The sequence below is a fragment of the Balaenoptera musculus genome, chromosome 8 (genome assembly GCF_009873245.2).
Source record: "Balaenoptera musculus isolate JJ_BM4_2016_0621 chromosome 8, mBalMus1.pri.v3, whole genome shotgun sequence".
In the NCBI taxonomy this organism is placed as follows: domain Eukaryota; kingdom Metazoa; phylum Chordata; class Mammalia; order Artiodactyla; family Balaenopteridae; genus Balaenoptera; species Balaenoptera musculus.
The window spans coordinates 9333373-9356997 of NC_045792.1; the positions used below are offsets into that span (position 1 = coordinate 9333373).

Below are 23625 nucleotides of genomic sequence, written 5' to 3' on the forward strand. Positions count from 1 at the left end.
AAGTTTGTGGTCATCTAAAATCTCTGATTTTCATGTACAATAATAGCTCTTATGTTATTCTGCTTCTATCCTCTACTTGTGTAGTTGAGAATTTGGGATCCTCATTTTCTGGTCTAATAATCTGCTCTCCCAGTTGTGTCTTATACAAATAGGAAAGCATTGGTCTCCATCTTCACTGAAAATATGGACCTTCAGAGAATTCAGAGGCTGGTGAGCTTAAAAATCTGTTTCAAGTTTGAATGAATTTATTATTCAGTGTTATAGGTTTTCATTTAGTTTGTACTCAGTCCATAAGCTCATCATTAAAACATTCAAATTCCTTATTGAAGGACTCTTCATTCCCTTGATTTATTGGCCCAGTTACCATGTCATAGAAGGAAATGTTAGTCTGACATGTCTTGTTCTCAATGAAACCAAGTTAGAACTTCGTGATTCTCATATCTTCTTCCACTTATTTGTAAATTATCCCTTTATTTGTTCTAGAATAATATTTTTCAATAGAAATATAATGCTAGACACATATATAATTTTAAATGCCCTAGCAGCCACATGTAAAAATGTAAAAATAAAGAGGTACTATTATTTTACTAATATATTTAACCTAATATATTCAAAATATTATTTTAACATGTAATCAATATAAAAATAATTATTGATGAAATGGTTTACATTTTTTATGTTGTCTTTGAAATCAGTTTGTATTTCACACCTCAATTCAATGAAAAATTTAATTCCTCATTTGCATTTGTCACAATTCAAGTGCTCAGAAGCCACATGTGACTAGTGGAAACTGTAGGAGATGGTGCAGTTACAGGATATCTGAAGTTTATTTAATCACCTTCCACATTTTGAAAATTCAGAATGACAGCTGTCCTTCAGGCTTCTGGCATTTGTCTCATATTCAACAATTTCTCAATTAGAAGATTTAGTAAGTTACCTTGAAATTCCTGAATGTAATTTGTCCTCATCAGCATACTTGAACACATTTGAAATAACTAGGTTGTCCCTATTAATACTTCACCTATCCTGACTTCGGTGAAATTGTGTTCATTTCTGGACCATTCCCTTCAATATAAAGAGTAGCAAGAATGCGGGTTCTGAAGACAGACAGTCCTAGATTGAATCCAGCTCTGCCACTGACTAGCTGAGTAAACTCAGAGACATTATCATACTTCTCTGGACTTCGGTTTCTTCATCTATTAATAACAACATGAGTAGGATTTACCATATTTAACTGCTTGATGAATAAATAAGATCACGAATGTTAGGTGCATAGCACAGTGCCTGGCACAGATTCACTGCTCAATAAATATTAGTAATTATAACTAAGATGACTGGCAGAGAATGTAGTTAAAATAGAAGAGGATTTTTGCTTTCCCTTTGTCATCCATCAACTCTAAACCATCAGCTTCTACTAATAGACCAATTCCTTGTTCTTTCTGCTCTAAAACAGCCAGGAAAATCTTCAACCTCTATTTATTAGAAATTAATTTAGTCTATGGCCTCTTATGTTCTCCTTCCTCAGGTGAGTCAATTCTCATTACTCACCTCAACCCCTCAAAAATATACATACTCTTTTTACTTCTCTGAATCTCACCTTGTCAGGGAATGCAGCCAGTATGTCTTCCAACTTCATACCCAGGACCAAGGCCAGACCTTCATTCAGATCCCAGGAACCGTCTGCCTTTTGGAGGGAAATCAACTGCATAAGATGATTATCTTCAAAGACTTTGGGGGAGAAAAAAGAGGATGGGAAATTATGGCACTAATGACCCCTTAGCATACCTGAGAGAGACAGGTCTGAATTCAGAGACAGGATGTAGCGAGAGCCCAGTGCTAAGCAGATCCCACCAAGATCCCCATTTCAGTCTTTTCCCCTAGGACACATGCACTTTCTCTGTGACAATGCAGGTCACTTAGGTGACGTACCGACTCTAGGGGTGCTGCACTGAAACATTCAGCAACAAGGGAAAGATACAGGGCACTAAAGAACTCACATGATGGTGCTGTTTAAGTCTCATCCAGTCCTGTTTAAATGGGCCTTAAAACTTCAGGTATATTTAAAAATTCTACGCAAATATAGCTTGGATTTTAATTATCAAAATTTCGAAAGAAAGCAGATATAATGGAAACTGTCAACAGTCTACCTCAAAGAGTAGCCTAGTGTCCAAACCTGATGGTATAAAAATTGCTTAAAGACAATGCAATTTTCATAGACAGCATCTCGCATCTGGCTAACTATCATATGGAATGATGTACTTAGAGCGACTTAGAAAATTAGTAGGCAAGAAAAACTGTAACCAGAAAAACAGTTCTACTCCAATGGAAAAAAAAATATCTAAGGCTGTGAATTTCAACGATCTTAGTTTGAATCTAGGCGCTATTAACACTCAAAATGTATTAAACTAATGGGCATCTCAGCCTTCTCTGTAAATTGGAGACAACAGTGCCTAGAATGTAAAGTGCCTGGAAGGTCACTAACGCCTCCCTACAGATGGTAGTTGCTAATTAATTAATAAAAACCACTAGCATTACTCTGCTGGGTAATCTCGACTTCTCCCTGGGTGTTTCATTCTTCAATTGTCCACAGGGATATTCCAAACTCTTTCCTCAAATTCTCCACTCTACCACTTCTAGTCTCATACTCCTTAGCTAATCTTGCTGTTGCTTTCATTAAACCTACAGAAAAACTATCACACAGAACTCTAAAAACCTGCCTCTCAGCGTATGACCTAAAATCTACTTCCATCACTTTTCCTCCGCATCCTGCCAGGAGTGGGAGAATGCCCTAATACTTGCCCTGTTAAAGGCTAGTCCCTCCATTGCTGCTCTAGATCTCATCCTCTCACTTCCTCAAATACCCTTCTCAGTAACCTACCCTTTTCTCCCCCAGTATCCTCACCCTCCTCTGCTGGCACTTTCCTATTAGTATTACAACATCCTCAAATCTCTCCCATCCTGAAATTTTAAAGAGATACAACACAAAAATACCCACCTCAACTCTACAAAGTCCTCTGTAGATACAACTCTCTGTTCCTTCTCTTTTACAGCTTAACACTTATAAAAAGTGTCTTTACAAGCTGCCCCTCATTTCCCACTTCTCATTTCTTAAGTTATTATATGTGTTAAGTGTACAGCATTATTGTTCAACATCTGTATACACTACAAAGTGATCACCACCACTAGTCAAGTTACCATGCATCACCATACAGTTGAACCCCTTCACCATTTCACCCAACCCCCAAGCCCCTTCCCCTCCTGTAACCACTAATCCATTTTCTGTATCTATGAGCTTGGTGTTGTTTTATTTTGTTGGTTAATTTTTTTTTTTTTTTTTTTAGGTTTCACGTATAAGTGAAATCATATACATCTTTCTCCATCTGACTTGTTTCACTCAGCATAATACCTTCAAAGATCATCCTTATTGTTGCAAATGACAGGATTTCATTTTTTATGGCATATGTATATATATATATGAATAATTTCATTATCCATTTATCCACTGATGGATACTTAGGTTGTTTCCATATCTAAGCCATTTTAAATAACGCTTCAATGAACATAAGAGTGCATATAGCTTTTTGAATTAGTTTTTGTGTTCTTTGGATAAATACCAAGAGTGGAATACCTAGGTCATATAATAGTTCTAGTCTTAATTTTTTCAGGCATCTCCATACTGCTTTCCATAGTTACTGCACCAATTTATAGTCTCACCAACAGTGTATGAGGCTTCCTTTTTCCCTACATTCTCTGCAACTTTGGTTATTTCTTGTCTTTTCAATAATAACCATACTAACAGGTATAAAGTAAGATTTCATTGTGGTTTTGATTTTCATTTCCTTAATAATTAGTGATGCTGAACATCTTTTCATGGGCCTGTTAGCCATCTTATGTCTACTTTGGAAAAATGTCTGTTCAGATCCTCTGTCCATTTTTTAATTGGGTTGTTTTTTTTGTTGTTGTTGAACTGTATGAGTTCTTTATATGTTTTGTATACTGACTGCATATTAGATATATAATTTGCAAATATCTTCTCTCAATCACTAGGTTGTCTTTTTGTTTTCATGATGGTTTCCTTTGCTGTGGAGAAACTTTTTGGTTTGATGTAGTCCCATTTGTTGTTTTTGCTTTATTATACTGAGGTACATTCCCTCTATACCCACTTTGCTGAGAGTTTTTACAATACACAGTAGTTAAATATTGCCAAATAATTTTTTTGCATCTATTGAAATGATAACATGGTTTTTATCCTTGATTTTGTTAATGTGATAGATGTATCACATTGACTGATTGCAAATGTTGAACCACCCTTACATCCTTGGAGTAAATCCCATTTGGTTGTGGTGTATGATCCTTTTAATGCATTATTGGATTCAGTTTGCTGATATTTTTGATGATTTTTGCATTTATGTTTATCAAGGATATTGACTTGTAATTTTCTTTTTTTATAGTGTCCTTGCCTGATTTTGTTATCAGGGTAATGCTAGCTTTGTAAAATGTGCTTGGGAAGTTCCTATCCTCTTTAAATTTTGGAAGAGTTTGAGAAGGATAGGTATTAAATCTTTGAATGTCTCGTAGAAATCACCAGTGAAGCCATCTGGTCCAGAGCCGCTGTTTGTTGGGAGACTTTTTCATTACTGTTTCAAACGCTTCACTAGTAATTGGTCTATTCAGATTTTCTATTGCTTCATGATTCAGTCTTGGGAAGTCTGTATGTTTCTAAGAATTTGTCCATTTCTTCTAGGTTGTTCAATCTGTTACAGTATAATTGTTCCTCATTGTCTCTGATGAATCTTTGTATTTCTGTGGTATCAGTTCTAACTTCTCTTTCATCTTTGATTATATTTATCTAAGTCCTCTCTCTTTTCTTCTAGGTCAGTCTAGCTAAAGGTTTATCAATTTTGTTTATCTTTTCAAAGAACATGCTCTTAGCTTCATTGATAATTTCTATTAATCTTTTTTGGTCTCTATTGTATTTATTTATGCTCTGATCTTTTATTATTTTCTTCTTTCCACTAATTTTGGGCTTGTTTGCTCTTCTTTTTCTAGTTCCTTCAGCTGTAAGGTTAGATTGTTTATTTGGGATTTTTCTTATTTCTTGATGTAGGTCTGTATTGCTATGAACTTCTCTTTTAGAACCGCTTTTCCTGCATCCTATAGATTTTGATGTGTTGTTGTTCTCTTTCCATATGTCTCTAGGTATTTTTTTATTTCTCCTTTGATTTCTTCAAAGACCCATTGGTTGTTCAGTAGCATGTTGTTTAATTTGCATGTTTTTCTCTTTTCTTATGATTGATTTCTAGTTTCATATCATTTTGATTGGAGAAAATGCTTGATATAATTTCAACTTTCTTGAATTTACTGAGATTTGTTTTGTAACATAACATGTGATCTATCCTAGAAGATGTTCCACTATTTCCCCATATCATTTTTCTGGCCCTTTCTTTATCTCTTTATCTCTTCTATTTCTGGGATCCTATAATGCAAATGTTATTCTGCATTTTTTTTTTTTTGCAATTTGTAATTTTTTTTTTCCTACATGCACTTTATACTTCAATACAAACTTGACTTATAAAAGGTCTTCAGTCCTGGCCTCCTGACAGACAGAGGGCATAATTAAGTGTGACCAGAAAGGTGGGGGTTCTGTGAAGGAAATCCAGAGGTTTATCGAGAACAGCTGGGGGAGGTGCACCTTCTCCGATGTGAAGGCTGAGGAGGGCTCAGCCAGAGGAGCAGCCAGGAAGAGTGGGTGGGCAACAACAGCTTGGGGTGTCCAGGGGGCAGGGATGGGAGGGAGGGGTGAGGCCAGACCGTGTGGGGCTCAGTGGATTCTGCCTGATGTTGCCCCATAGGTCCCTTTAGGTATTTTCACTTTCTTAAATTCTTTTTTCATTTTGCTGCTCTATCTGGGTAAGTTCCATTGTTTTGTCTTCCAGCTTGCTGCTTCCTTCTTCTACCTCATCCAGTTTTGATGAGCTCCTCTTTGAGTTCCTCCTTCTTGAACTCCTCTAGTGTATTTTTTAGTCTGGTTTGATACTTTCTTATATTTTCTCTCTTTGTTCAAGTTCTCACTGTGTTCCTCTATTCTCCCAAGTTCAGTGAGCATCTCTTTGACCATTATTTTGAGCGCTTTATCAGGTAGGTTGCTTATCTCCATTTCATTTAGTTCTTTTTCTGAGGTTTTGTCTTGTTCTTTACATTGGAACATAGTCTTCTGTCTCATTTTGCCTATTTGTGTTTTTTTCTATGTATTATGTAAATCAGCTATCTCTCCCAGTCTTGAAGAAGTGACCTTATTTAGGAGATGTTTTGTGAGGTTTAGAAGCAGAATCCCACCTGGTCACCAGAGCCAGGTGCTCAAAGAGTATCCTCTATGTGGGCTGTGTTCCCACCCTGCTGTGGTAGGGTCACAGCTGCTGCAGTGGCTGCAGTGTGCTTGTGGGTCAGGCTGGCTCCCAGAGCAGCTTCAAAGCCTGGCTGCAGCTGCTAAAGGGTACTGGTGGGCAGGGATCTCACTGGGGCATGTCCACTGGTGCTAACAGATTAGAGAATTCCAAAATTATGCCAGCAAGCACCAGCATTAGCAGGGTAGCCTTAGATCACAAAAATGGCTCCTGCCAGTGTCTCAGTCCTGGAGGAGCATCCCTACTGGTTCCTGCCTCTCTGGCAGACACTTCAAGGTTAATAAGTTGGTAGCAAAGAGAATCCAACAACACATTAAAAGGATCATATACCATGAACAAGTGGGATTTATCCCAGGGATGCAAGGATTCTTCAATATATGCAAATCAGTCATGAGACACACCATATTAACAAATTCAAGAATAAAAACCATATGATCATCTCAATATATGCAGAAAAAAAGCTTTTGACAAAATTCAACACCCATTTATGATAAAAACCCTCCAGAATATAGGCATAGAGGGAACTTTCTTCAACATAATAAAGGCCACATATGTCAAACCCCCAGCCAACATCGTCCTCAATGGTGAAAAACTGAAACCATTTCCACTAAGATCAGGAACAAGACAAGGTTGCCCACTCTCACCACTATTACTCTACATAGTTTTGGAAGTTTTAGCCACAGCAATCAGAGAAGGAAAAGAAATAAAAAGGAATCCAAATCAGAAAAGAAGAAGTAAAGCTGTCACTGTTTGCAGATGACATGATACTATACATACAGAATCCTAAAGATGCTACCAGAAAACTACTAGAGCTATCAATGAATTTGGTAAAGTAGCAGGATACAAAATGAATGCACAGAAATCGCTTGCATTCCTATACACTAATGATGAAAAATCGGAAAGAGAAATTAAGGAAACACTCCCATTTACCATTGTAACAAAAAGAATAAATTACCTAGGAATAAACCTACCTAAGGAGACAAAAGACTTGTATGCAGAAAGCTATAAGACACTGATGAAAGAAATTAATGATGGTACAAACAGATGGACAGATATACCATGTTCTTGGATTGGAAGAATCAACATTGTAAAAATGACTATACTACCTGAAGCAATCTACAGATTCAATGCAATCCCTATCAAACTACCAATGGCATTTTTCACAGAACTAGATCAAAAAATTTCACAATTTGTATGGAAACACAAAAGACCCCGAATAGCCAAAGCAATATTGAGAAGGAAAAGCGGAGCTGGAGGAATCAGACTCCCTGACTTCAGAGTATACTACAAAGCTACAGTAATCAAGCCAGTATGGTACTGGCACAAAAACAGAAATATAGATCAATGGAACAAGATAGAAAGCCCAGAGATAAACCCATGCACATATGGTCACCTTATTTTGGATAAAGGAGGCAAGAATATACAATGCAGAAAAGACAGCCTCTTCAATAAGTGGTTTTGGGAAAACTGGACAGCTACATGTAAAAGAATGAAATTAGAACACTCCCTAACACCATACACAAAAATAAACTCAAAATGGTTTAAAGACCTCAATGTAAGGCCAGACACTATCAGACTCTTAGAGGAAAACATAGGCAGAATACTCTATGACATAAATCACAGCAAGATCCTTTTTGACCAACCTCCTAGAGAAATGGAATTGAAAACAAAAATAAACAAATGGAACCTAATGAAACTTAAAAGCTTTTGCACAGCAAAGGAAACCATAAACAAGACAAAAAGACAAGCCTCAGAATGGGAGAAAATATTTGCAAATAAAGCAACTGACAACGGATTAATCTCCAAAATTTACAAGCAGCTCATGCAGCTCAGTTATCAAAAAAACAAACAACCCAATCCAAAAATGGGCTGAAGACCTAAACAGACATTTCTCCAAAGAAGATATACAGATTGCCAACAAACACATGAAAGGATGCTCAACATCACTAATCATTAGAGAAATGCAAATCAAAACTACAATGAGGTATCACCTCACACCAGTCATAATGGCCATCATCAAAAAATCTACAAACAATAAATGCTGGAGAGGGTGTGGAGAAAAGGGAACCCTCTTGCACTGTTGGTGGGAATGTAAATTGATACGGCCAGTATGGAGAACTGTAAGGAGGTTCCTTAAAAAACTAAAATAGAACTACCATATGACCCAGCAATCTCACTACTGGGCATATACCCTGAGAAAACCATAATTCAAAAAGAGTCATGTACCATAATGTTCACTGCAGCTCTATTTACAATAGCCAGGATGTGGAAGCAACCTAAGTGTCCACTGACAGATGAATGGATAAAGAAGATGCGGCACATATATACAATGGGATATTACTGAGCCATAAAAAGAAATGAAATTGAGTTATTTGTAGTGAGGTGGATGGACCTAGGGTCTGTCATACAGAGTGAAGTCAGTTAAAAAGAGAAAAACAAATACCGTATGCTAACACATATATATGGAATCTAAAAAAAAAGGTTATGAAGAACCTAGGGGCAGGACAGGAATAAAGATGCAGACGTAGAGAATGGACTTGAGGATACGGGGATGCGGAAGGGTAAGCTGGGATGGAGTGAGAGAGTGGCATGGACTTATACATACTACCAAATGTAAAATAGGTAGCTAGTGGGAAGCAGCCGCAGAGCACAGGGAGATCAGCTCAGTGCTTTGTGACCACCTAGATGGGTGGGATAGGGAGGGTGGGAGGGAGACACAAGAGGGAGGAGATATGGGGATATATGTATATGTATAGCTGATTCATTCTGTTATAAAGCAGAAACTAGTACACCCTTGTAAAGCAATTATACTCCAATAAAGTTGTTAAAAAAAAAAAAACTTCCTTACTTGTGTGACATATTCAACATGCTCAATGAACTCAATCTGTCACTTGAGGGGAGAACGACAACTGTGTTCAAGGAGGCAGATAACATGCCTGCATTCAAATCCAAACTGGAATTATGGGGACGATGAGTGAACACTGGGATTTTTGACATGTTTCAACATTAGTAGAGATTTTGAAAGAGACTGAGCCAGGGCCTTCTTTCTCCCAGCTGGTGCACGATCACCTATCTCAGCTTTCAAAAGAGTTTGAGCATTACTTCCCAACCACAAAAGACCCCTGAACTGGGAAGGAATGGATCCTCAACCCATGTGTGAATAAGCCAGATGAATCGACTTTGTCCGTGCTAGATGATGATCAACTGCTTGAGACTGCAAATGACGGTGGCCTTAAAAGTATGTTTGAGACAAGTTCAAATCTCCATACGTTCTGGATTAAAGTCAAGGTGGAATATCCTGAGATTGCCACACAAGCACTGAAAAGCCTGCTTCCATTCCCAATCTCCTATCTCTGTGAAGCAGGGTATTCTGCAGTGACAGCAACCAAAACGAGATTACGGAGTAGACTGGACATAAGCAACACACTTCGGGTGTCACCGTTTCCCATCCCCCCCAGATAGGACCATCCAGTGCAGGAAAACAAGCTCAGGGCTCCCACTGATTCTGCATTATGGTGAGTTGTATAATTACTTCATTATATATTACAATGTAATAATAATAGAAATAAGGTGCACAATAAATGTAATGCACTTGAATCATCCCGAAACCATCTCCCACTCCGGTCCATGGAAAAACTGTCTTCCATGAAACCAGTTCTTGGTGCCAAAAAGGTTGGGACCTGTGGTCTACTGTATGCTCTACAGGCACCTTAAACTTAATCAAAACCAGTACTTGCTAAATTCTTTCTCACCAGGCTTGTGCTTGCTCCCATATTTTACATCTTATTTAATGACATCATTGACTACTGTTTTCCCTAGCTAGAAATATGATTTCTTCTTTGACCTGTTATCTCAATAATCCCTCACCCTGTCAGTTTCTCTAACCTGGCTACATCTTTGTATCTTTAGTGCCACTATCTACTAAAATTTTAAAGAAACATAAATCTTTCAGCCTAGGAATCCTACTTTTAAGGATCTATTGTGTAGAAACAAAAGTATCAATATGTGAGAACATAATAATATAAGTTGTCATGGCGTGCTGCCTATACCCTCTTGGTCCCTCCACTGCACTAGGCCCCAAGGGTCAAGAGTCAAACCAATAGATGATTCCATGGCAGTTGGCAGCCCTAACAGCAAGCTGGCCCTAATATAGGAGTGGTGAAGAGTGGGAGCTCATTCCCATAGCGACCAGAAGTTTTGACTGCTGAGGCTTGCAGGTCCTGACAGATAGTACAGAAGTGCCCTTGAGACAGAAGGGAGATACTACCCCAGGGCAGCCTGCATTCCATGACAACCTGAGCTCTCCTGCTCCATTCAGGATGATGCTGAAGGATGGCCCCCAGACCCAGAGCTCCTGGTGGGGTTGGCTAATGTGTCCTCTGTTGCAGCCACATCTCAAACCTGCTTCCTTCAAACACTTACAGGTGTGATTCCTGGATGTACTCCCTAGTAAACTCCCCACATACAAATCTCTGCTTCAGAATCTCTTTCCCAGGGAATCCAAATTAATACTATGGTAACTGCTGATATATTATTTATGTGCCAGGAACTCAATTTTAAGTGCTTTACATTTCTAAACTCATTTAACCTTAATGAAATCGTTAAATAGTAGGATGCATTATTACCTCTAAAACCACAAAGCTGCTCAGTGGTAAAGCCAGAATTTAAAGTCACGATTCTGAGTCCATTTTCTTAATTACAAAGTCTCCCTGACAGCATAAATGTAAAATTAAATATACTGAGCATCCTTTTAAAACATTTAAAAGATCAATAAGATATAACGAGATGTGTACAGAGGAAGAAAGACAGCATAGTGTGTTTGAGGCAATGAAAGAAATCCAATTTGACCCATGGAAAGCAGCCTGCAACGAGGTCAAAGAAATATGTAGAGAGAGGCTTTTGGAGGTGCCTTTCATCTTAGTTCAGTAAAAGTTTTTTTTTGGATTTTAGTACAAGTCCTCTGGCTCTGAGCTTAGTGCACACCACGGCTGCTTATTCAAAGAATCTGAAAATGTTTTCTCTGCTGTTACAAAGGCAATTCTGACAAGAAATAATTGTCTGTGCCTTATAAATGATTTTGGACTGCAGTGGTTCAGTGTGTCAGGCTAGTTCTTTTGGTTTCACGGTGCTCATCTATTTCCTAAATGCCTGCATAACTAAACTTATTTAGGCTCCCCAAATGAGGACCGAAGTTTCTCCAAAACACCCCAAATTTTAAATGGTCATTCCCTTTTGTGATGCTAGCTAGCTGACATCTCACGTCAATGATCTTGAATTCCTTCTGTATTTCACTAATACCTGTCTAATGTTCATTAATCCTGGAACATATAATTCTAACATCTTTAGTCATATACGTCTAACTTCTTTTAGGGCCTCTAGTTATACCTATATCTGATAGTTCTCTCTATATGTGACATCTTATCTCCCTCTATATCTAGTTCCTCAGGACCGTTAGGTCCCTTGGTGCTTCCACTGCACTAGGTCTCAGGGTCAAGGGTCAGACCAAGATGATTCCATGGCAGTTGCCAGCTGTGACAGCAGGCCAGCCCAGATGGAGGTGTGATTTATCTTCTCTGTTCCATAGGCTACTTCAGCTTCTGCCACTGCCAACACCTCAGCAATCACTAAAAGTCTAGATTTTGCCCTAATTCCTGTAACTAATCAAATCAGAGAAGAAGCATGTGAGATATTGGTGATGGTCTCAGCTTGAAATCCCCACTCACAATGGTGCATATATTGGTCAGAAAGATCCAAGCCACCAACATGTTCTTCTCCTCCTGGGTCTTAGTCTTCTTGGCAGTAGGAATCATCATAGAAGAATGGGCTGAACTGAAGTTGGAACCAAAAAAACCTAGGATAAGCCACAGTCCATGGATATGTTGTACTTCTGTTTGGCCAGAAGGTCAGAGCTATACTATGGAAAGTGATGGGTGCAGAGGGAGGGTTCCTCCTTCCTTGACTTCCATCCATCTCACCATTATTCTCTAGTGCAACCACCTGTGGTTGCAGTGTGCCCACTTCTGTTATCAACACAGTCAAGGCCAACTCCAAAATCTCATCATTTGCATGTTTTGGAGAAAAGTTTAGAAGCTCACAGACTTAATTGCTGATCTCTGAGAAGTCCTGACAGTAGCAGCAGGGTGACCAGCATATCTAGAATGTGAGGGTATAAAAAAAAGGTAACTGGCAACAAGGAAAAACAGGTTATACTGCTGTTCTCGGAGGGATAGTAGTCTTGAAGAAGGATCTTATTTCCCTGTCCAGGGACTGAACCTAGCCACCAGTCCACCAGGGGCTAGAGGCTAGAAGCAAATTTCCCTGATTCTTACCCCGTTCGAAACCAAAAATGTTTCAAGGAGGCAAAAACTGCAAAACGGGTACGAAGTTTATTATTAGTGACACAACACAACTTATGGGAGAGCACACAGAGAAACAATTTATTTATTTAAAGCAGAAATACCCACCTGGAGAGGAGTGGGGGCATCCTGAATGAGGAGCACAGTGAAGAGGTGATTTAAATCATTTATGTAGGACAGTTCTTCCGGGTTTTTGTTTGCATTTGGCCAATTACCTTGTTTCTTTTTGCATACCTGACTGGTCTTAGGACCCTCCCCAAGATGCGTGTGCAACTCTTTTCTAAGATGGATCCCACTGCAGAGGCCTATGGGTGCATGTCCATACATATTATGGGGTGGCACTCCCTCCCTTTTTGACCCCCAAGGAGCCTTCCTGCGCATGTGCAAACAGGGGAGTATTCCTTGACCTCAGGAGTGGGCACCTTATTTCTTTACTTTAGCAGAGCTCAGCTTCTGCCACTAGCTTTGTCCTTGGAGTGTCTGGGTGAGAACAAAGCTTCAGTTTTACTCCACTTGACAAACAGCAGCTGTCTGGCCCAGGGGCCCATCTATCTCGTACCTCGCTGTCACTAGAGGAAGACAGGATGAATTGGAGTGTTTAGCAAGAAATCAATTTTGAGAAAATAGAAGAGAAAGAAGCTTGCAGAGACACCAAGATAGAGAACAGTTTCTTTTGGTTCTGCCTCCCTTTCAGCTTAAGATCCCTACCTCTTTCTTTCTCCACCTCCACTCTTTATTATTTAATCAAATCTTTCACCTCACTCACATGTTTACCTAGAGATTTGTGGGCCCCAGGTGGAAATGAGCCTAGAAGAAATATCTGTCCTTCTCTCAATACAGCTTCTGCTTTCCAATAGGTGGCCTGGAAGTGGTTAGGAACATGCTGATTTTGGTCCTCAACCTTTCCTTCCTCCATAACTTGTTCCTGGGTTTTGAATTCACCTACATGATTCCTCAAACTAAACATATTCTCGTTATGACTGCCTGCCTAGCTTTCCTCACAGGTAACTTTCTGTCTTCCCTAACACAGGTTTGGAGGCATACTTGGTTTGTGGGTCCAGCCTGTAGTCTCTAACTCAGCCTTCCCAGTTCTTTGCCTTAGTTATGCAGCTTCCAAATTGGATCTACCACTGAAGTGGGATTGGCCTTTGGACAAGGTGCAGGTGTATGGGGTGGAGGTTTGGAAGTCACGCATATCTTGGATTAAGGTTTGAGTAGAAGAGCCAGAGTTCCTCAGAAGGGACTTTTTTTTCCTCCTTTTGTCTGGACATCAGGCATCCTTCTGCTCTGTGCACTCCTACTGTATCAACAAATGATAAGTCAAGGTGAATCCGTGTACTACTCTAGTTACAAGATCACCTGGATCATTTTCACTGCCTACTTAAGCGTTTTCTTCTTAATCGTCTCTGGTGAGTGTCTTCAGGGCCCTTGATGGGTGAAAAGAACCAATCCATGCCTGATAGAGAGGAGAGGGAAAGGATGAAAAGGGGACTGGAAGAAAATGTGTCAACCCTTACATTTTAAAGGGCTAACGTGAGAGTGGACTCACACTCTGAGGACAGTTCCTACAAGGACAGTGTTGGTGGTGCGGGCTGAGTGAGATGTTCAATGTGCTTGCCTCCAAGGGAGCTCCTCATTTCCACCTTTTCTGTCTTTCACACCCTCCCCACTTCAGGGCCGAGATAGCCATTAACTTCAAGACTAAGGAGAGTGGCTGATAGGGAATGTTCACCCTTGTGGAGAGAGGCAGTGAGCCTGGGGGCACGGTGTCGTGCCAGGACAGCCTGAGGTCACAGAGAAGCAATATCTGATGCTAAATGGCTGCCTATGAATACTGGAGACTCTTAAGAAGTCTTTAAAATTTCATTTGGACTTGGACTTCCTAACTCAGAAGCATGTCCTCTTTCAGAAAGAATCCTCGATTTTGTTGAGTTGAGCAGCATTTAAGCTGTTCTGCATATGCTTCCAGTCTCTTCTGCTAAAGCATCCCCCTCCCGAATGGCTTGGGGCAGTTCAAAGGGAACCACTGGGCTTTGGATCAGGGTCTCATAGCTGAAAAAGAGGGAAGTGCTTCTGTGACTTTTCCATTTTTCCTTCATCAACCTCCCCTGGTTTCTCTTTTCCCTAGGATTCCTCTCTCTCCTACAGCACAAGCAGTCCGTTGATAGCTCTGCCAGCCTGACCACTATGCCTAAATCTGCCAGAGAAAGTCAGGTTATGGAGCAATCTGGGGCTTCTATCAAAGTTATTTCATTACCAGCAAGCACTGCAATGCCTCACAGTATTGTCCGTGTGCACTCCGCACAAACAAAAGAAGATGCTCCAGAAAGACCACAAGTCCAAGCACGTCATGTAACCTGGGCTCTATGATCTGACAATTTATCTTTCAGTATATGTTCATCTTAATGGAAACAGTTTGTGCATATGTGGTGTGTCTATGTCCAACCGTATTGTCTGGTTTGGCATTATGTGAATGACTGTGACTGGTTTGGGGTCTATAAGAAGATCCAGAAGGCTTAAAAAAAATGTTTTTTACCCTGACCAGCTTCTATTTGTTCTCACCATTTAATAACATCTGTTATTAATATAATAAATATTATCTTATAGCTGATACTTGCTTTATTAACTCTATACATCACAAAGATTTAGAATAATGTATACTACCTTTTGTCTCATATATTTCATTGTAAAATATTTCAACAATTCAGAAAGAATACAAAACAATATAAGCGCCTGTGTACACATCACCCAACTTTAAAATTAAATTACAGACATAACCGATGTTCCCCTAAATTTTTTTTCTAATCTCATTCCCCTCGTTTCTCACCACAAAACACCTTTAATGATTCACTGTTGATCATTTTACAGTCATGTCATTTTTACTACAACTTCGTTTATAAAAATTATATAGATTATCTTTCCAAGTGTTCAAAAATCATTAAATGTCATAATGTACAGACCATTTTTTGAAACTCACTTTGTTCACTCAACCCTATAGTTTTGTGATTTATTGATAAGTTTTGTTCTACAATTCATTCAAACTACTGTTAAGCTTTCCACTGTAGAGATATAATAAGAAATACTCATTTTCCAGTTGATGGAAATCTAGTTGTTTTCTTTTATTCTGTTACAAATAGTGCTGCTATGAATATTCTTACACACAGCTCCCTCTGTCCGTGAGCTAGAATTTCTCTTGGGTGTTTACCTAGGAATAGAATAGCTGCAGAGACTATATTCATATTGAAGTTAACTAAATATTGACAAATGAACTAAAAAAATTGTTGTGCTGGGGAGACCTTCAAGATGGTGGAAGAGTAAGACATGGAGATCGCTTTCCTCCCCACAAATACATCAGAAATACATCTACATGTGGAATAACTCCTACAGAACACCTACTGAACGCTGGCAGAAGACCTCAGACTTCCCAAAAGCCGTGTGGCTGACAGGGTCTTGGTGCTCCAGCTGCGTGTCAGGCCTATGCCTCTGAGGTGGGAAAGCTGAGTTCAGGACATTGGTCCACCACAGACCTCCCGGCTCCACGTAATATCAAATGGTGAAAGCTCTCCCAGAGATCTCCATCTCAGCGCTAGAGACCCAGCTCCACTCAATGACCAGCAAGCTCCAGTGCTGGACACCCTATGCCAAACAACTAGCAAGACAGGAACACAACCCCACCCATTAGCAGAGAGGCTGCCTAAAATCATAATAAGGTCACAAACATCCCAAAACACACCACCGGACGTGGTCCTGTCCACCAGAAAGACAAGATGCAGCCTCATCCACCAGAACAAAGACACCAGTCCCCTCCACCAGGAAGCCTACATAACACACTGAACCAACCTTAGCCACTGGGGGCAGACACCAAAAACAACATGAACTACAAACCTGCAGCCTGCGAAAAGGAGACCCCAAACACAGTAAGTTAAGCAAAATGAAAAGACAGAGAAACACACAGCAGATGAAGGAGCAAGCCACAAACCCACAAGACCAAAACAAATGAAGAGGAAATAGGCAGTCTACCTGAAAAAGAATTCAGAGTAATGATAGTAGACATGATCCAAAATCTTGGAAATAGAATGGAGAAAATACAAGATAATACAAGAAACGTTTAACAAGGACCTAGAAGAACTAAAGAGGAAACAAACAATGCTGAACAACCCAATAAATGAAATTTAAAATTCTCCAGAAGGAATCAATAGCAGAATAAATGAGGCAGAAGGAAGGATAAGTGACCTAGAAGATAAAACAGTGGAAATAACTACCACAGAGCAGAATAAAGAAAAAAGAATGAAAGGAATTGAGGACAGTCTCAGAGACCTCTGGGACAACATTAAACACACCAACATTCAAATTATAGGGGCCCCAGAAGAAGAAGAGAAAAAGAAAGGGACTGAGAAAATATTTGAAGAGATTATAGTTCAAAACTTCCCTAAGATGGGAAAGGAAATAGTCAATCAAGTCCAGGAAGCGCAGAGAGTCCCATACAGGATAAACCCAAGGAGAAACACTGAGACACACAGTAATCAAATTGGCAAAAATTAAAGACAAAGAAAAATTATTGAAAGCAGCAAAGGAAAAATGACAAATAACATACAAGGGAGCCCCCATAAGGTTAACAGCTGATTTCTCAGCAGAAACTTTACAAGCCAGAAGGGAGTGACATGATATACTTAAAGTGATGAAAGGGAAGAACCTACAACCAAGATTACTCTACCCGGCAAGGATCTCATTGAGATTCAATGGAGAAATCAAAAGCTTTACAGACAAGCAAAAGGTAAGAAAATTCAGCACCACCAAACCAGCTCTACAACAAACGGTAAAGGAACGTCTCTAAGTGGGAAACACAAAAGAAGAAAAGGACCTCCAAAAACAAACCCAAAACAATTAAGAAAATGGTAATAGGAACATACATATTGATAATTACCTCAAACGTGAATGCATTAAATGCTCCAACCAAAAGACAGAGCCTTGCTGAATGGATACAAAAACAAGACCCATATATATGCTGTCTACAAGAGACCCACTTCAGACCTAGGGACACATACAGACTGAAAGTGAGGGGATGGAAAACGATATTCCATGCAAATGGAAATCAAAAGAAACCTGGAGTAGCAATTCTCATATCAGACAAAATAGACTTTAAAATAAAGAGAATCACAACACACAAAGAAGGACACTACATAATGACCAAGGGATCAATCTAAGAAGAAGATATAACAACTGTAAATATTTATGCACCAAACATGGGAGCACCTCAATACATAAGGCAAATGCGAACAGCCATAAAAAGGGAAATCGACAGTAACACAATCATAGTAAGGGACTTTAACACCCCACTTTCACCAAGGGAAAGATCATCCAAAATGAAAACAAATAAGGAAACACAAGCTTTAAATGATACATTAAACAAGATGGACTTAATTGATATTTATCGGACATTCCATCCAAAAACAACAGAATACACTTTCTTCTCAAGTGCTCATGGAACATTCTCCAGAATAGATCATATCTTCGGTCACAAATCAAGCCTTGGTAAAAATAAGAAAATTGAAATCGTATCAAGTATCTTTTCTGACCACAACACTATGAGACTAGATATCAATTACAGCAAAAATTCTGTAAAAAATACAAACACATGGATGCTAAATAATACACTACTTAATAACCAAGAGACCACTGAAGAAATCAAAGAAGATATCAAGAAATACTTAGAAACAAATGACAATAAAAACACGACAACCCAAAACCTATGGGATGCAGCAAAAGCAGTTCTAAGAGGGAAGTTTATAGCAATATAATCCTACCTCATGAAACAAGAAACATCTCAAATAAACAACCTAACCTTACAGCTAAAGCAATTAGAGAAAGAAGAACAAAAAAACCCCAAAGTTAGCAGAAGGAAAGAAATCATAAAGAGCAGATCAGAAATAAATGAAAAAGAAATGAAGGAAACAGGAGCAAAGATCAATAAAACTAAAACCTGGTTTTTGAGAAGATAAACAAAATTGATAAACCATTAGCCAGACTCATCAAGAAAAAAAGGGAAAAGACTCAAATCAATAGAATTAGAAATGAAAAAGGAGAAGTAACAACTGACACTGCAGAAATACAAAGGATCATGAGAGATTACTACAAGCAACTATATGCCAATAAAATGGACAACCTGGAAGACATGGACACATTCTTAGAAAAGCACAACCTTCTGAGACTGAACCAGGAACAAACAGAAAATATAAACAGACCAATCACAAGCACTGAAATTGAGACTGTGATTAAAAATCTTCCAACAAACAAAAGCCCAGGACCAGATGGTTTCACAGGTGAATTCTATCAAACATTTAGAGAAGAGCTAACACCTATCCTTCTCAAACTCTTCCAAAATATAGTAGAGGAACACTCCCAAACTGATTCTAAGAGACCACCATCACCCTGATACCAAAACCAGACAAAGATGTCATAAAGAAAGAAAACTACAGGCCAATATCACTGATGCATCATAGATGCAAATATCCTCAACAAAATACTAGCAAACAGAATCCAACAGCACAATGAAAGGATCATACACCATGATCAAGTGGTGTTTATCCCAGGAATGCAAGGATTCTTCAATATACATAAATCAATCAATGTGATACACCATATTAACAAATTGAAGGAGAAAAGCCATATGATCATCTCAATAGATGCAGAAAAAGCTTTCAACAAAATTCAACACCCATTTATGATAAAAATTCTCCAGAAAGTGGGCATAGAGGGAACTTTCCTCAACATAATAAAGGCCATATATGACAAACCCACAGCCAACATCGTTCTCAATGGTGAAAAACTGAAATCATTTCCACTAAGATCAGGAACAAGACAAGGTTGCCCACTCTCACCACTATTACTCTACATAGTTTTGGAAGTTTTAGCCACAGTTACCAGGGAAGAAAAAGAAATAAAAGGAATCCAAATTGGAAAAGAAGATGTAAAGTGGTCACTGTTTGCAGATGACATAATACTATACACAGAGAATCCTAAAGATGCTACCAGAAAACTATTAAAGGTAATCAATGAATTTGGTAAAGTAGCAGGATACAAAAGTAATGCACAGAAATCTCTTGCATTCGTATACATTAACGCCGAAAAACCTGAAAGAGAAATTAAGGGAACACTCCCATTTACCACTGCAACAAAAAGAATAGAATACCTAGGAATAAACCTACCTAAGGAGACAAAACACCTGTATGCAGAAAATTATAAGACACTGATGAAAGAAATTAAAGATGATACAAACAGATGGACAGATATACCATGTTCTTAGATTGGAAGAATCAACATTGTGAAAATGACTATACGACCCAAAGCAATCTACAGATTCAATGCAATCCCTATCAAACTACCAATGGCATTTTTCACAGAACTAGATCAAAAAATTTCACAATTTGTATGGAAACACAAAAGACCCCGAATAGCCAAAGCAATCTTGAGAAAGAAAAACGAAACTGGAGGAATCAGGCTCCTGGACTTCAGACTATACTACAAAGCTTCAGTAATCAAGACAGTATGGTACTGCCACAAAAACAGAAATACAGATCAATGGAACAGGATAGAAAGCCCAAAGATAAACCCACGCACATATGGTCACCTTATCTTTGATAAAGTAGGTAAGAATATAAAATGGAGAAAAGACAGCCTCTTCAATAAGTGGTGCTGGGAAAATTGGACAGGTACATGTAAAAGAATGAAATTAGAACACTCCCTAACACCATACACAAAAATAAACTCAAAATGGATTAAAGACCTAAATGTAAGGCCAGACATGTAAAACTCTTAAGGAAAACATGGCAGAACACTCTATGACATAAATCACAGTAAGATCCTTTTTGACCCACCTCCTAGAAGAAATGGAAATAAAAACAAAAATAAACAAATGGACCTAATGAAACTTAAAACCTTTTACACAGCAAAGGAAACCATAAGCAAGACGAAAAAACAACCCTCAGAATGGGAGAAAATATGTGCCAATGAAGCAACTGACAAAGGATTAATCTCCAAAATATACAAGCAGCTCATTCAGCTCAATATCAAAAAAAACCACACAACCTGATCCAAAAATGGGCCGAAGACCTAAACAGACATTTCTCCAAAGAAGATATACAGATTGCCAACAAACACATGAAAGGATGCTCAGCATCACTAGTCATTAGAGAAATGCAAATCAAAACTACAATGAGATATCACCTCACACCAGTCAGAATGGCCTTTATGAAAAAATCTACAAACAATAAATGCTGGAGAGGGCGTGGAGAAAAGGGAACCCTCTTGCACTGTTGGTGGGAATGTAAATTGATACAGCCAGTATGGAGAACAGTAAGGAGGTTCCTTAAAAAACTAAAAATAGAACTACCATATGACCCAGCAATCTCACTACTGGGCATATACCCTGAGAAAACCATAATTCAAAAAGGGTCATGTGGGCTTCCCTGGTGGCACAGCGGTTGAGAATCTGCCTGCCAATGCAGGGGACACGGGTTCGAGCCCTGGTCCGGGAAGATCCCACATGCCACGGAGCAACTAGGCCCGTGAGCCACAATTACTGAGCCTGCGCGTCTGGAGCCTGTGCTCCGCAACAAGAGAGGCCGCGATAGTGAGAGGCCCGCGCACCGCGATGAAGACTGGCCCCCGCTTGCCGCAACTAGAGAAAGCCCTCGCACAGAAACGAAGACCCAACACAGCCATAAGTAAATAAATAAATAAATAAAATAAAAAAAAAAAAAAAAGGGTCATGTACCATAATGTTCACTGCAGCTCTATTTACAATAGCCAGGATGTGGAAGCAACCTAAGTGTCCATCCACAGATGAATGGATAAAGAAGATGTGGCACATACCTACAATGGAATATTACTCAACCATAAAAAGAAACGAAATTGAGTTATCTGTAGTGAGGTGGACGGACCTAGACACTGTCATACAGAGGAAAGTAAGTCAGAGAGAAAAACAAATACTGTATGCTAACACATAAATATGGAATCTAAAAAAAAAAAAAAAAAGGTTATGAAGAACCTAAGGGCAGGATAGGAATAAAGACGCAGATGTAGAGAATGCACTTGAGGACACAGGGAGGGGGAAGGGTAAGCTGGGATGAAGTGAGAGAGTGGCATGGGCTTATATACACTACCAAATGTAAAATAGATAGCTAGTGGGAAGCTGCGCATAGCACAAGGAGATCAGCTCGGTGCTTTGTGACCACCTAGAGGGGTGGGTTAAGGAGGGTGGGAGGGAGAGACAAGAGGGAGGAGATATGGGGATATATGTATACGTATAGCTGATTCACTTTGTTATAAAACAGAAACACACCATTGTAAAGCAATTATACTCCAAAAAAGGTGTTTAAAAAAAATGGTTCTGAAGAACCTAGCGACAGGACAGGAATAAAGATGCAAACGTAGAGAATGGACTTATGGACACAGGGAGGGGGAAGGGTAAGCTGGAACGAAGTAAGACAGTGGCATTGACATATATACACTACCAAATATAAAATAGATAGCTAGTAGGAAGCAGCTGTATCACATGGGGAGATCAGCTGGGTGCCTTCTGACCACCTAGAGGGGTGGGATAGGGAAGGTGCGAGGGAGACGCAAGAGGGAGGGGATACGGGGATATATGTATACGTATAGATGATTCACTTTGTTATACAGCAGAAACTAACAAAACATTGTAAAGCAATTATACTCCATAAAGACATTAAAAAAAAGAAGGTGATCATCTGCAATCCAGGATGAGAGCTCTTATCAGACACCAAATCTGCAGGTGCCTTGATCTTGGACTACCCAGCTTCCAGAACAGTGAGAAATAAATATCTGTCATTTTAGAAAAATATATATATATAACTGATTTACTGATAAATTTCTTAATTCTCTTTTAATCCCTAAGTTTCTTCTCTGTCTCCCCACATTTTTCTGTCTGCAGTGTTTTTATTGAAAAAAGAAACTTGATCATCTGTCCTGTATAGTTTCCCATTCGGGATTTTGCTGATGAGTTTCATTACTACTTTACTCTTGTCTTCTGTATTTCCTGTGAAGTGATGGTTGGATCATATGAGGTTTTCTTGGTGCAACTGCTTCATAGGGGTTGTGGTGTTCTTCCAACAGAAAGTACACTACCTGCTTTTATGATGTAGGCAGAAACTGGTTGGTATTGACTTGATCCGTTAATGCATTAGGAGTTGCAAAATGATAAATTTCAATTCTGCTGTTCTATCTTAGTTTATTAGCTGGACTACCGCTATAAAGAAAAACTTCCCGTCATTAATTTTTTGGTTACCCAACAATAGAGTTCATATAGGAAGATGGGATAAATGCTTGATTGATTCTCTTGTTTACAATTAAGTTTCAAAATAATGAGTTCCTTAGCATCCTGCAGCAGTTACCAGTTAGAGTTGTTATTTATCTCAGTTTGTTAAAAAAAAAACTACCCCATTCCCCACCCCTACAAACTCAATAGCTTAAAAGAATAAAGCACTTCTGATTCTCACCAAGATGGAGGAAAACAAAACAAAACAAAACAAAAAAAAACCTGGACCTGTCCTTGAAAAAGCTGGCACCTCCTCAGAAAATCTAAATTACTCAGTATCCTCAAAAGTGCCAAACTAGCAAGTTAAACCGGATATATGATTGATTGTGTAAGTATATCTGACAACCAAAGGCTCCTGTATTAACAATGACCAAAGAAACCTATTTGTTAGAAACAAGAGGATAAAAAAAGGAATATAATTATAAACTTAATTGGAAAACTACTTTAACTGGCCTGTTTAACGAATAGAAGAAGGGGCAGAGAACTCTACCAAAAGCACTGACTCTGAAGAGACCAAATTATGAAGGTC

At 39.0% G+C, this 23625-nt stretch overlaps 1 protein-coding gene across 1 annotated transcript; it reads left to right on the top strand.

Annotated features, from left to right (window-relative positions):
* Positions 1–11961: 11961 nt before the first annotated feature.
* TMEM225 (transmembrane protein 225) lies at positions 11962–15371 on the top strand. Its single transcript, XM_036862453.1, has 4 exons — positions 11962–12306; positions 13618–13764; positions 14035–14169; positions 14889–15371. The coding sequence occupies exons 1-4, from the start codon at positions 12129–12131 to the stop codon at positions 15128–15130; spliced, it is 702 nt and encodes a 233-aa protein (XP_036718348.1). The 5' UTR covers positions 11962–12128; the 3' UTR covers positions 15131–15371.
* Positions 15372–23625: the final 8254 nt, after the last annotated feature.

Coding starts and splice junctions, on each gene's coding strand:
- TMEM225 (XM_036862453.1), top strand. CDS start 12,129: ATGGTGCATATATTGGTCAGAAAGATCCAAGCCACCAACATGTTCTTC. Junction 13,765..14,034: donor CTGCCTAGCTTTCCTCACAG/GTAACTTTCTGT, acceptor TCTGGACATCAG/GCATCCTTCTGCTCTGTGCA. Junction 14,170..14,888: donor TTTCTTCTTAATCGTCTCTG/GTGAGTGTCTTC, acceptor TCTTTTCCCTAG/GATTCCTCTCTCTCCTACAG.